Consider the following 15,552-nt stretch of genomic DNA (forward strand, 5'->3'; position numbering starts at 1 on the left):
TTATCTAGTTGAACTATGTTAAAGTAATATCTTGAAGAAAAAAAAATTGAAAAAGAGACCTATCACCTGGCCATAAAAGTCGAGTAGGATCGACTTCTCTCACAAAAATTCATTGCTCGAAGCTGCCAAATGAGGGAATTTTGGCTTTGTTGTCGTTGTTGGTTTCAAAGTTTGTACCACCCACCTTTGTCTTGGCGTCTAGCCTCATTGTTCTGTGTTCGGTTTGTCTTCTCGACTCGATTCCACGATCATTTGATCGTTATTGTGAGATCTCATATCGGTTGAGGTGGAGAACGAAACACTCCTTATAAAGGTAGGATGTGAAAACCCCTTCCTAGCATATAGGTTTTAAAACTGTGAGGTTGACGGTGATACGTAGCGGGCCAAAGTGGACAAATTTGCTAGCAGTGGGCTTGAGCTGTTACAAATGGTATCAGAGCCAGACACTAGGTGATGTGTCAGCGAGGAGGCTAAGCCCCGAAAGAGGTGGACATGAGGTGATGTGCCAACAAGGATGCTAGGCCTCGAAGGAGGGTGGGATTTGGTGGAGGTCCCACATTGATTGCAAAAAGAAACGAGTGGCAGCGAGGACTTTGGGCCTTAAAGGGGGATGGAGTGTGAGATACTACATCGATTGGGGAGGAGAACGAAACACCCTTTATAAGAAGCACTTTATAAGGGTGTGGAAACCTCCTTCTAGCAGACGCGTTTTAAAAACTTTGAGGGTTAGCCCGAAAGGAAAAGTCCAAAGAAGACAATATCTGCCAACAGTGGGCTTGGGCCGTTACAACTATACATTACACTGAGGATCGATCACTGTACATTAAAACGATTCTTATTTTATTAATTTTTATAATTCGATGACTAATAAAACATTATTACTTTCACAAAAGAATAAACTATATTTATTTATTATACAAAAAGGAAAATATGTATTGAAATCATAAATAATTAAGAGGGGTAGTTTCGTCATATGAAGAAAATTTAGTTTACCTTAATTTTTGAAAACCTTAAAGATAAAGATGTCAGAGATTTAGAATTGAGAGACAAAAGTTCAAATACCAAAAATAGGTCAGAAAAACCTTAAACCTTTTGAAAGGCTGTCGCTAGATATGAAATAAAAAAAGACCAAACATGATAACTTAGTTTAGTATTTTCCTTGTCGCCACCTCCTTAAATCATGCTAACAAAGTCAAAGGCTGAGACAGCCAAAATGGAGGCATTGCCCACCACGATGACGACATACCTACAAATATTAAAACCAATGCCCTAATCAGTTCACATTTAGAGTATTATTATTTATAAATATGATAGATTGTCTTAAGTTGGTCTTATCACTTGGAAATATAACAATGATTTATTGTTTAATATTGTTCGACAACTAATATAAGCTTCGATAATTAATATAAAATCTAGTATGTTCTCAAATATGACAAAATTTTAAGTCGTATTGGTCCCAGATAAACCTATCAGTAACGAAAGTCTATCACTTATTGAGTTCCATTTGTGATAGATATCTATCGTTGATTATTTGTATGCTGGTTTACCATTATGTTTAATTATTGATATATCATAGGGATAGTTATATGTAATGAGTGTTATCAAGGGTTGGAAAATGCAATTATATGCAATCATGGCTCTTGGTCGGATCTATCTTTTTCATAAATTGTTTCTTGGGCTTTACTTGTTCAGTTTGAGCGGGTTGGATGTGTAATACTTCTCTACACACTGTCCATGCATGTGCACATGAACCCACCAGACATGCTCGTATATGTACCCCTAGGCTGACTATGGGTTAGCGCATGCTCATATTGTCGAAAGCCATGAATGGAAAGAAATGTGTATCGTATCATAGTGTATGCATTCGTACTCATTATAATGGAGAAGTATCTCAATATGCTCGTGACATATAACATCCATAAAGTCCGGTAGTTTCAAATCATCGTACATAGTTATGATACAAATCCTACTTCCGTTTATTTCATGACATAAAGTTCCTATGAGACATGTATATGTATACTCAACATATCTATTATGGTTAACATATGTAGGCATAATGTGAATATGCTATCATAACATACCTAGCGTGACATACTAGAAGTACACACATCATATAATACTCATATCATAACGTAATCATAAAATAACAGAATCATCACATATCACATCATACATAACATACCATAGTATCATAAAAATATGATATGTACAAGAGTCATAGAGTATGTGTCATTCATACATCATATGAGTCATCCAACCAAGCCCAAGGTGTTCCAACATTAAAACCACTTACTTGGTTGGCCTAAACTAGAGTCGCAAAATATCTTTTGAGCTAGCTTGATCTTGATCCTCGAAATTCAATTCCACCTATGAGGTTCCACAATATCATGTTTAGAATATCGTCGTGAAAATTAACTCATCTAATTGCATTAACTAACCTAGACTTTGGCTCTAATTATTTCAAATTGGTCAAACAGTTGCCATACGTCAAAAGGCACCAAATAATGTCAAAAATGGTAAGAGAGCGTGAAAATCTAAACCAGGGTCGAATGAGTCGTTTAAGCCAAGTTGGAGTCGAAAGGAGCCATTGAGCCAAGTTTAAGTTACACATTAGAGGGACTCTACTAGTTGAGTCGAAAACGAGCTACATATGAAGGGATGGCATGGGTTGAGTTGTGCGTGCGTCGGGTCAACTTGAGGTCGAGTGTTGGGTAGTGGGCTCCAATCCCTCGACTATTGGTCACTTTTGATTGATATTTTACCTCTTTTGACAAACAATTTGTGATGAAATCTGTAACCGCCCCAAGCCCACTGCTAGTAGATGTTGTCCTTTTTAGGCTTTTCCTTTCGGGCTTCTCCTCAAGGCTTTTCTTCAATTCATATGGGACTCTCACCAAATCCACCCTCCTTTGAGGCCCAGCGTCCTTACTAGCACACCACCTCGTGTCTACCTCTTTGGGGAACAATCTCCTCGCTGGCACATCGCTCGGTGTCTGGCTCTGATACGATTTGTAACGACACAAGCGTACTGCTAGCAGATGTTATCCTCTTTGGACTTTTTCTTTCGGGCTTCATCTCAAGGTTTTTAAAACGCGTCTGCTAGGGAAAGGTTTCCACATCCTTATAAAAGGTGTTTCGTTCTCCTCCCCTAAAAGGTGTTTCCTTCTCCTCCCCAACTAATGTCACATTAAACTTTTGATTTTCTCAATACCAAGATAGTGTCCCTTCCATATATATCCATAATTTAATTTAAATATTTAATAATATAATATAAAAATGATGAGAGATTATTCTATAGGTAAAATAATAAGTGGGGGATCCAAACACTCATTTAAAAAGTTCAAAGCATCAAAAGATGAAATGAATATTAAATTTGAACACAATAATAGACTTGAAACCCATTTAGGCCATCCATTCAAATTCCCATTAGTTGTTCTATCAAACCATCTCTCACCACCCTTCAATGGCGTCTCCTGCAATCATGGAGAGAGTACCCTCAATAGTATCATTTTCTCCTCCCAAACAAAACTACGACGTTTATATCAGCCACCGAGCCAAAGACACCGGCAGCGGTTTCGCCGCCGACCTCCACAAAGCTCTGACGGCTCAAGGAATCGTAGTTTACAGAGACGAGAACGAGAACGAGAATGAAGGTAAGATGCTAACGGAGAAGCTGACAGCGATCGAAGAATCGAGGTCATCGATCGTGGTTTTCTCGGAGAACTATGGGGATTTAGTTTCGATGAAGGAATTGGCGAAGATTGGAATGTATAAGGAGGTGAGGGATCAGTTGGTTCTTCCAATATTTTACCAAATAGATCCAGCCCATGTGAGGAAGCAGAAGGGGAACTTTGAGAAGCCATTTATAGAACATGAAGAGAATGTTGGGTTTGAAGAAGTTCAAAGCTGGAGGGATTCTATGTTCGAAGTTGGTAATTTGTCTGGATGGCATCTCCAAGAACAACAGTAAGTTATTCAATTATTACCTTCCTTCACTTATTTATTTATTTCTTTAAGTTTTCTCTTTGTGGTATAAAATGGTAGTTAAGGTTTGATAGAAATTTCAAAGAAAAAACGTAGAGAAAGAAAAGATATGATAGAAAAAGAGAGAAAAGTTAGTAGGAATGTAAAACAAAAGAACCAAAAGAGGACAATATCTGTTAGAACTGTGTTTGGGCCATTACAAATGGTATCAGAGTTAGGTTCTAGGCGATGTGACCAACGAGAAGGCTGAGCCTCGAAGGGGGTGGACATGAGGCGGTGTGTCAGTAAGGATGCTGGGCCCCGAAGAAGAGTGGATTGGTGGGTCCCACATCGATTGGAGAAGGGAACGAGTGGTAGTAAGCATGTTGGGTCCGAAGGGGGTGGATTGTGAAATCCTGCCTTGGTTGGAGAGGAGAATGAAGGGTGTGGAAACCTCTCTCTAGCAAGAGGGTTTTAAAAACTTTGAAGGGAAGCAAAAGCCCAAAGATAATAATATATATACTAGTGGTGGACTCAGGCCGTTACAAAACATTATTTGTGTTGAATTGAGTTCAAATAAATCAAACTTTATGAATTTGGTTATTTTATAATAATTTTTGTTTTAGAATTTTTTTTTTTTAATTTTTAGACAAAAAAAAAAAAAAATAGTTAGAGAGAAACTTCAAAGAAAAAACGTAGAGAAAGAAAAGATATGATAGAAAAAGAGAGAAACATTAAAAAAAAAAAAAAAAAACAAAAACAAAAACAAAAAAAAAAAAACCATTGAGTTTAGGTTAGGAATATGAAGTGAGTTTAGGTTAAGCAGAAGAACAGTGAGTTTTCGCTTTCATTTCCTTCTTTGGTCTCCCCTTTTCATCCTTTTTTTCGTATTTAATTTTAAAAAATGTCAAATTTGAGAAGGTATAATATTGTCAACTTTGAGCATAAGTACTCACGACTTAGCTTTTGATTTCGATATAAGATCTCGTACCAAAGAAAATATATTCATTACTTATAAACTCAGGATCATCAACAATATCTATGTGTATATATGCATATACATTTTGTTAAACACAACTCTTTTGTGGAAAATACTCACACACTCTTTATTAAAACCAATCAAGAAGAGATCACACTCTGTCTCTGATACAAACGTGATGGGAGTGAAGTATATCTACAACTTTCTAAGATATTCTACTTAATTCTAAAAATTCTAAACACTTACAAACATCTAAACAATTGGCTCGAACTCTAAGTAGGCTAATTAGTCGTTTTGATAATCGGGTTCTCACAATTATTGAGTTTGATCCCATTGAGCTAGTGATGATCTTTTAGTAAATTTTTAAAACCAAAGGATTATCAAACAATACCATTATTTATTATGGTTATACGAAAATTTGTTTGTAGGAAAGAAGAAGAGACCATCAATGAAGTTGTGAAGCATGTCTTCAACAAATTACGACCGGACTTGTTTCGATACGATGACAAATTGGTCGGAATCAGCTCAAGATTACACAAAGTAAATATGCTTTTAGGAATAGGTTTAGATGACAAGCGTTTTGTTGGAATATGGGGAATGGGTGGAATTGGTAAGACCACCATCGCTAGAATCATTTACAAAAGTGTATCCCATTTGTTCGAAGGATGTTACTTTCTAGACAATGTCAAAGAAGCTTTAAAGAACGAAGGCTTAGCTTCATTACAAGAGAAGCTTCTAACAGGCACCCTAATGAAAAGAAACATAGAGATCCCTGATTGTGATGGAGCTACATTGATCAAGAGACGAATAAGCAATCTAAAAGCTCTTATAATCCTCGACGATGTCAATCATATAAGCCAGCTCGAGCAATTAGCAGGCGATTATGATTGGTTCGGACCAGGTAGCCGAGTCATCGTCACGACACGAGACGAATATCTCCTGATATCGCACGGTATCGAAAGACGATACAACGTCGAAGGGCTTAATATTGATGAAGCTCTTGAGCTATTTTCACAAAAGGCATTTAGAGAAGATCATTCAAAGAAGGGGTTTTTTGATCTTTCATGCAAAGTTGTAGACTATTGTGGAGGGCTTCCATTGGCTATTGAGGTTCTTGGATCAGCTTTACGTGATAAACCAATGAAGGATTGGGAGAATGCTGTGGCTAAGTTGAAGGATGTTCGTGGTATGGAAATTCTTGAAAAGTTGAAGATAAGTTATTATATGTTAGAGAAGAGTGAACAAAAGATTTTTCTAGACATTGCATGTTTTTTCAAGAGGAAGAGTAAGAGACAAGCAATTGAAATTCTTCAAAGCTTTGGATTTCTAGCTGTTCTTGGGCTAGAAATATTGGAGGAGAAGTCTCTTATTACTACACCACATGATAAGATTCAAATGCATGATTTGATTCAAGAAATGGGTCAAGAGATTGTTCGACAAAAGTTCCCGGATGAGCCCGAGAAACGAAGTAGGTTGTGGCTTCGTGAGGACGTGAATCTCGCTCTTAGCCGTGATCAGGTACAGTTTTTAGGTTAATTACAACTCGTTTTATATAAATTGTCTTTTGTAAGTTTATTATTCTTGAATTATTACTTTTACGTTGGAGTGTGATGTTTACTTATAGGTTAAGTTTGCTTAAGAGTTATTTCGTTTTTAAGATGAATTTTTATATATTCTCTATGTCGTTCTTAAGATGGATTCTGTGTAATTTGAAGTCAATAGAAACTCATAGTCGTCGTGGAGCTTATCATCCTGGTGTTACCACTTATATTTCTCCCTACGTTTTCTCTTTTGTGTTTCTCATGTTCTTCATCTAGATTGAGTGTGTGAGTTTGTGATCCTAACAGTATGTCCTTAAACTGTAAATTTATCTTATACATTAGAGAATCATTAGATCGAGTGGGTATATTCTCGTGTTCTTGAATGTAGATCGAGTGGGTATATTCTCATGTTCTTGAATGTAGATCGAGTGTAGTTTTTAAGAAGAATTACCAGTAACTTGAAGTCATCAATATAAACCTCTGGCCGCTGTGAAGTTTACCATCTCGATGGTACTACGTACATTTTGTCTCTTTGTTTAATTTATGTTTGTGGGTGTGTGAGTGTGATCGATCTTAGTTTCATTTTTGCACAACACATGTCTCCTTGCATTTTCTTTCTTGTGTTCTTTGTGTTCTTCATTTAGATTGAGTATATGATCGTACGATCCTAACAACATGTTCTTAAAGTGTAAAGCTATCTTATACATTAGAGATTCACAGACATAAAATGTGGATTTTTCAACGATCTATTTGACATTTTGACAATGTTAAGAGTTTCGGGATATGTTATTCGACATTTCAACAATCTATACTTGTTTTAACCTTTTTTTTTTTTTTTTTTTTTTTTTTTTTTGTATCTCTCATGATTTTCTTAGGGAACAGAAGCAATTGAAGGCATAATGATGGATTTGGATGAAGAGGGAGAGTCACACTTGAATGCCAACTCCTTTAAGGCAATGACCAATCTAAGAGTATTGAAACTCAACAATGTTCATCTTTCTCAAGATCTTGAGTACCTCTCCGACCAGCTAAGGTTCCTCAATTGGCATGGATACCCTTTAAAGTTCTTGCCATCAAATTTCCATCCCACAAACCTATTGGAGCTTGAGCTCCCTAGTAGCTCAATTCACCAACTTTGGAAGGATTCAAAGGTACATAAACCCTAAATTTTTGCCAAGTTTTATTGTAATGTCCCATATTGGTTGGGGAGGAGAACAAAACACTCTTTATACGGGTGTGGAAACCTTCCTCTAGCAGACGTGTTTTAAAGCGTTGAGGGGAAGCCCGTAAGGGAAAGCCCAAAGAGAACAATATCTGCTAGCAGTAGGCTTGAGTCGTTACAAATGGTATCAAAGCCAAACACCGGATGATGTGCCAACCTTCTCGCTATTCCTCGAAGGGGGGGGGGTAGACACGAGGCAGTGTGCCAGTAAGGACGCTGGCCTCGAAGGGGGTGGATTGTGATGTCCCGCATTGGTTGGGGAGGAGAACAAAATACTCTTCATAAGGGTGTGGAAACCTTCCCCTAGCAGACGCGTTTTAAAGCCGAAAGAGGACAATATCTGCTAGCGGTGGGCTTGGGTCGTTATATTTATACTATTATACCATCTATTATAGCATTTTTAGTATGCTATCGTATCCATTATTTCTTATAGTGTAAATTTGTTCCAAAATGATGAAATTACTTCTTTTTTCTTTGCAGAGATTCGATACATTGAAAGTTATAAACCTAAGTGATTCCAAATTCCTTTCCAAAACCCCTGATTTTTCTAGGGTTCCAAATCTTGAAAGATTAGTCTTGAGTGGTTGTGTAAGTTTATACCAATTACACCAATCTTTAGGGTCTCTAAAGCATCTGATTCAATTGGATCTAAAAGATTGCAAGCAATTATCAAACATTCCCTTCAATATTTCCTTAGAATCTCTCAATATTTTGGTGCTTTCAGGCTGTTCAAGCCTCAAAAACTTCCCAAAAATCTCAGGAAACATGAACAATCTATTAGAGCTTCATTTAGATGGAACATCCATTAAAGTTTTGCATCAATCAATAGGTCATTTGACAGGACTTATGATATTAAATCTCAAAAATTGCACCAATCTTGTTAAACTTCCAAGCACTATTGGCTGTTTGACATCCTTGAAGATACTCAATTTGCATGGCTGCTCCAAAATTGATAGCATTCCTGAGAGCTTAGGCAATATTTCTTGCTTGGAGAAGCTTGATGTTACAAGTACTTGTATAACTCAAGCTCCATTGTCTCTTCAACTCTTGACAAATCTTGAAATTTTAAATTGTCAAGGTTTGTCTCGTAAATTCATTCAATCATTATTTCCTTGTTGGAATCTCTCTCGAAAATTTTCAAATTCTCAAGGGTTGAAATTGACCAATTGCTTTAGTTTTGGTTGTTCTTTGAGGGTTTTGAATCTAAGTGATTGTAATTTGTGGGATGGAGATTTGCCTAAGGATCTTCGTAGCTTGTCTTCTTTGCAAATTCTTCATCTAAATCAAAATCATTTCACCATATTGCCTGAAAGTATTTCTCATCTTGTGAATTTGAGAGATTTGTTTTTGGTTGAATGTTCGAATCTTCGATCTTTGCCGAAGCTTCCACTTAGTGTTAGAGACGTGGAAGCAAGGGATTGTGTTTCGCTCGAAGAATATTACAATCAAGAGAAACATATTCCTTCGAGTGAAATGGGGATTACTTTTATTCGTTGTCCGATATCCACTGAACCAGCTGGAAGCTACAAAATTGATAAGCTTGGTCTTTCTGCTATTCATCTAAGGACAATGTCTCAACGATACATCGAGGTTTGCATCTTTTTTCTTATATTCTTGAGTTTAGTTTCAATTTAGTCTCTTTCTTTATATATTTTTCTATACGAGTTCTCGGTGTTGGTTAAAATTGCTATTTTGATTAATATGTTTGAGCGTTAACTTGATTTTAAAAAGTATCATTGTACGGTTTTAGGAGTTCGATTTTGGCTCTTTTAACCTTAAAATTTGTCTTTTGTCATTAAAAGTTACTACCATCATGAGTATAAATGTTTTGTTTACAAGACAATGAATACATGTTTTCCATTTACATGACAATGGACATGTATTTCTAAACAAAAGTGTTGGATATGACCGGATCGAAATATACCAAAATAAATAGATTTAGTAGAAAAAACAATTTGAAGGGAGAGATCTTTTGAATAGAAGAACATTAAGCATTTATACTTTTCCATTCTCTTTGTTCGTGTGGATAGAGCTTACATCTTATGACTAGTGGTAAAAACACTAACAAATTTACAAAAGAATAACGATCGTCCTAAAATTACTCTACTAAATCAAGCTTATTGCTAAGTCAAGCTTATTAACTCACAAATAGTATCATGAGTTGGGTGGGGATAGATTAGAACTAAGCTCAAACAATAAGATTTCTATTGCGAGAAAAGATATTGCTATTGATACAAGACCCGTTGAGTATAACTAAAAGAAAAACGTTAAGGATTTATGCCAAAGTGGAGTGAAGATATGAAGATCGTCTTTGTCTACAGCACGTTTAAATACGGTACCGCTAGCTCTTTGTTATCATGTTAAACCACAACGAACCCGAAGCTCGTAGCATTAGGGTACGGTTAATTCGAAACTATTGAACAAAATTGATAACCTAACCTTTTTTTTTTTTTTTCAGGTACTCACATGGCAACAAGAAAAGTATTTTTTTGTGATTCCCTATCCAAACTTCATAGCATGCTTTGATGATAAAAGATATGGATGTTCAATCACAGCCCATTGTCCACCAGATTACATATCTGAAGAAAATGCAAGAATTGGCATTGCTTTAGGGGCTACTTTTGAAATCCAAAACAATCAATGGAACGAGAATTCAAAGATTACTTGTGATTTCATAATCCGAATGGAAACAGATGAATGCCCTTTGAAATCAGCCCTAGTTTTTGATGGAAACAAAGATGAATTGCAATCACCTGTGGGGCTTGTGGTATTTTATGTTCCAATGAGAAGGATTGAAGGGTGGTTGAACCAATGTTGTTGCATTGATGTTTCAATAAGGACTGATAACCCTTTTGTGAAGGTGAAATGGTGTGGTGCATCGATAATCTATGAACAAAATGCTGGGAGTTTTATTGGGAAGATTATCAAAGCCCTTTTCGGATCTCCGGGAAAATATCATACGTCGATTGTTGATCATATTTTGAATCGTCAAAATCGTGTTGATGTTTCTAGTTTGGTGGATGGTGGAGCTCGTTACAAGACTTCGTGGTTAAATGCGTTGCAAAGGTAATTCAATTCCATCTCGAGCTTGATTTTTGGCCATTTCGGACTCTCTCTCCCTTGTTGGAGTCCGACAGTAAGGGACACTATTGTTTATGACTTTTTATAATGGTATGATATTAGTCAATGTGGGACTCCTCTCCCAACAATCCTCCTCTTGAACAAAATATACTATAGAGCCTCCTCTGAGGCCTATGGAGCCCTCGAACAGCCTCCTCTTAATCGAGGCTTGCCTCTTTCTCTAGAGTCTCGAACAAAGTATACCCTTTGTTTGACATTTAAGTCACTTTTGACTGCACTTTCGAGGCTCACAACTTCTTTGTTCGACATTTGAGGATTCTATTGACATGACTAAGTAAAGAGCATGGCTCTGATGCCATGTTAGAAACCACGACTCTTCACAATGGTATGATATTGTCAATTTTGAGCATAAGCTCTCATGACTTCGCTTTTGGTTTCCCCAAAAGGTCTCGTACTAGTGGAGATAGTATTCCTTATTATAAACTCATGATCAACCCTTTAATTAGCCGTTGTGGGACTTCTCTCCCAACAATTCTCAACAACTATCCCTATTGGTATGAGACCTTTTGGGAAAATAATAAATAAAGTTGTGAGAGCTTATGCTCAAAGGGGACAATATCATACCACTACAGATATCCACTATTTCTATCAGGTGATATCAGAGCCATGCCCTTATCTTAAGTTAGTCATGTCAATAGAATCCTTGATCGAAGGTGTAGTCATAGAGTGTTCGAGGGGAGGTTTTGCTACGAAAATCACTTTCAAACATGCCCTAAAACTCTCTATGTTCACACTTCGATTTGTCTATCAAGAATAGTATTTTTCTACTAATTAGATATTAAAAAAGATTTGTTGTCTTGTTCTCTCTCACTCACTCAAATTCTTTACGTTATTAATGCATTGTGTTTAGGACAATTGGATCATTTCCAAGACTTCGAGCTAGTAAACCACCACCGGAGGCTATAGAAGATGGTTCCACCAGTATGATTGCAGCTGCTGAGGCCGAGGAAACTGAAAGTGATTACTCTATCATGTTAAAACGAAACCTCAAAGCAATGCTTCTAAGAACTTTTGAGGTTTCTCTCTATACTTTTTTTTATATTATTATTATCTCTTTAGCTTTCAATTTCACATAATCTTTACAATTGTTTAATGGAATGATATTTAACACGTGAGCATATAAATTTGACTTAATAGAATAAATTACTAACTTATGGAGCAATTTTAGGAGAATTGTCAGTAGGCTCACTAACTTATGGAGCAACTACAGGAGAACTTGGAGTAATTGTCAAATTGTGGACAAGTTTTGTGTTTTAATTAGGAAGATGGTTAGTTGTTCTTAACTTACGAGAAAGTTTAGGAAGTTAATTAGTGCTTTGTCCACCATAAATACTCATGAAATGTATGTTTTTTTGGACAACAACAAATAGAATTGAAAAACTAAGTGTTTAAGGTTTCTTTGCTCCAAAAGATCTCTCCCGTCAAGTTGTTCCTTTGCTTCTTTTACTCGTTTTGACATATTTCGATCGTGGGTCATATCCAATAAAATCGATGAGATTTTAGAGAAAAAAAACAACATTATGTGTTAATGTTTTTTTTCTTTTTATTTATATATTTTTTATAGAAATTGAATGTTTTGAGTGATTTATCTGTTGATGATTGTTGGTGGGAGTCCCATGTTGGCTAATTAAGGAGATGATCATGAGTTTATAAGTAATACATCTCCATTGGTATGAGGCCTTTTGGGAAACTCAAAGCAAAACTACGAGAGCTTATGCTCAAAGTGGATAATATCATACCATTGTGGAGAAACATGATTTCTAACATAGTATCAGAGTCATGTTCTTAACTTAGCCATGTCATTAGAAAGATTTGTTAGTAGTTTGTTAGTAGTTGTTTAATTTAAGGAGAAAGTTCACGAACATCTTAGTGTATTAATCAATAAATACTTAAATTTACGAACATCTTGAACTAACTCTTTCCATTTCTTCATATAGGACCTGAAGCTTTATGGTGAATACTACGTTTTCCCTCGAAAAGAAATCTCAAGAAGTTGGTTCAATCTTCAACTAAAGAAGCCAAAAGTCACAATCAAAATACCTCCAAATTTGCACAAGGATAAGAAGTGGATGGGGTTAGCCTTTTTTGTAGTATTTGCAGTGGACAAGAACTCACCAAATGCTCATTCCTTCTCATACCAAGTGGAAAATGATGAATACACAATGCAACGAGAATCAATTCTTTACTTAACTAAAGGATTGTTTGATGATTCTCATCAACTTTGGGTGTTTTTCGAGCCTCGAGCGGTTTATCCATATCGATTGAATCAATGGAGGCATCTTTGTGTTTCGTTCGTATGCAATAATAACTCGTCCTTGAAGGCTGTTGTTTGTGGTGCACGTCTAGCTTATAAACATGATGTTGAAGGGCTCATCAACACAATGATAAACAATGTGATGGGTTCGCCAGCTGATTTGCATGAATTTTATGACCAAGTTTATGTTGAATCCATTATCAAGATGATACATTTTCATAAGTATGATCCAGAGCAAAAAGAAGCTGAAGGGGAAGATGATTTGTGTTTGGAAGAGTTGATAGAGGAACACAATTCAAATGGTTATCCTCAAGATTCAACTCTTACTTCAAATGCAATGGAAAGGAACCACCTTTTGGCGCTCAAAGAAACAATTCCTTCTTTCCTTCAAAAGGATTTAAAGGTACGTCTCTCTCTTTCTTCTTGTCTTAGGCTAGAATTAAATGTTTAGAGATTTATTTGTTACAAATTTAACACGAAAATACTTCGAGCTTATTAGTTACTGTTGAGTTGGGAAGGAGTGCCACGTTGGCTAATTACGGGAATGATCGTGAGTTTATAAATAAGGAATACATCTTCATTGGTATGAAGCTTTTTGGAGAAACCAAAAGTAAAACCATGAGAGATTATGATCAAAGTGGATAATATCATACCATTGTGGAGGTTCGTGGTTCCTAACGTGGTATCAGAGTCATGCCCTTAACTTAGCCATGCCAATAGAATCCTCAATGTCGAACAAGAAAGTTGTGAGCCTCGAAGGTGTAGTTAAAAGTGACTCAAGTGTCGAACAAAGGGTGTACTTTGTTCGAGGGCTTTAGAGAAGGAGTCGAGCCTCAATTTAGGGGAGGCTGTTCAAGGGCTCCATAGACCTTAGGGGAAGCTCTATGGTGTACTATGTTCGGGGAGGATTGTTGAGGATTGTTGGGAGGGAGACCCACATTGGCTAATTAAGGGAATGATCATGAGTTTATAAGTAAGGAATACATCTCCATTGGTATGAGACCTTTTGGGGAAACCGAAAATAAATCCATGAGAGCTTATGCTCAAAGTGGACAATATCATACTATTGTGGAGGTTTGTGGTTCCTAGCATGATATCAGATTCATGTCATAACATAACCATGTCAATAGAATCCTCAAATGTCGAACAAAAAAGTTGTGAGCCTCAAAGGTGTAGTCAAAAGTGACTCAAGTGTCAAACAAAGGGTGTATTGTTCGAGGGATCCAGAGAAGGAGTCGAGTCTCGATTAAGGGGAGGTTGTTCGAGGGCTCCATAAGTCTTAGGAGAGGCTCTATTGTGTACTTTGTTCGAGAGGAGGATTGTTGGAAGGGAGGGTGTCCAACGTTAGCTAATTAAGGGAATGATCATGGGTTTATAAGTAAGGAAAACCAAAAGTAAAACCACGAGAGCTTATGCTCAAAGTAGATAATATCATACCATTGTAGAGCTTCGTGGTTCCTAACGGTTAACATTTTCTCTCATGCAGGATCGATTCGGCACAACATTCGACTTCGTTATTCCAAGACGAAACATTCCTGAGTGGTTTAATCAACAATCTGAAAAGAATCAAACAGCCATCCAATTGCCTCCAAGTTTATATACTAATAGTGATTGGATGGGGTTTGCAGTTTGCGCACTTTTCCAAATCAACAAGCATCCAACGGCAATTCTCAACAATCTTCGTTCAATTTCAAGGCATGAACTTCTTTGTCAATTTGCAGTTGAGAATGGAGTAATCCATCCAATTCACATTCATACTATCACTGAGGACAGATTCATTTGGCTACATGAACGACAATTCCTTTGGCTATATTACAGCCCAAGACAGACATATGGCAACATTCTTCGTCATAGGTCTCATATTTTGGCTACTATTGAAGCTGATACCCCAGACATGACTGTACGAGGTTGTGGACTTCAGCTAGTGTACAACCAAGATGTGGAAAGGATTGATAAGATATTGATGGAAGCCATAGAATCATATTATGTACAAAACCATCGTTGATTGGTTGTTCTTGTACTTATTTGACATGATGAATTACATTTATTTTTATGGTATAAGATAATGAATTACACAAAAATTGAATCAATCCCCTTCGGCTTTAGTCTCACTCATGGTTTTCGTAAGAATCGCACAACAACACATATGCTCAGCCTAGATAAACACAAAGAACAGGAAAGAGAAAATACAAGGAAGAATATTGACAATATTGGCTAAATGTTTATATTGATGACTTCATATATGTACAGAGAATATAGGGAATACAAAAACAATACATCTTCAAATCACTGCCTAAGGGATATACATGGTTCATTCAAGTTTCTTTACATAGTTTTACTAGATATAACATCTACCTGTTGAAGCTAATAATAGAAGTTTGAATTAGTTTCTACGGAAGAGAAGGAGGAGGTGAATTCAATTTCATCCACAAAAATCTCAACCAACTCCGGG

The 15,552-nt window shown here is 36.5% G+C and overlaps 1 protein-coding gene across 1 annotated transcript; it reads left to right on the plus strand.

Annotated features, from left to right (window-relative positions):
• The first annotated feature begins 3,434 nt into the window (after nt 1-3,434).
• LOC111796781 (TMV resistance protein N-like) lies at nt 3,435-15,105 on the plus strand. Its single transcript, XM_087124489.1, has 8 exons — nt 3,435-3,966; nt 5,371-6,460; nt 7,359-7,634; nt 8,186-9,295; nt 10,164-10,771; nt 11,697-11,862; nt 12,784-13,503; nt 14,587-15,105. The coding sequence occupies exons 1-8, from the start codon at nt 3,464-3,466 to the stop codon at nt 15,103-15,105; spliced, it is 4,992 nt and encodes a 1,663-aa protein (XP_086980615.1). The 5' UTR covers nt 3,435-3,463.
• Nucleotides 15,106-15,552: the final 447 nt, after the last annotated feature.

Source organism: Cucurbita pepo, chromosome 6 (assembly GCF_057944985.1).
Source record: "Cucurbita pepo subsp. pepo isolate OVF chromosome 6, ASM5794498v1, whole genome shotgun sequence".
NCBI lineage: Eukaryota > Viridiplantae > Streptophyta > Magnoliopsida > Cucurbitales > Cucurbitaceae > Cucurbita > Cucurbita pepo.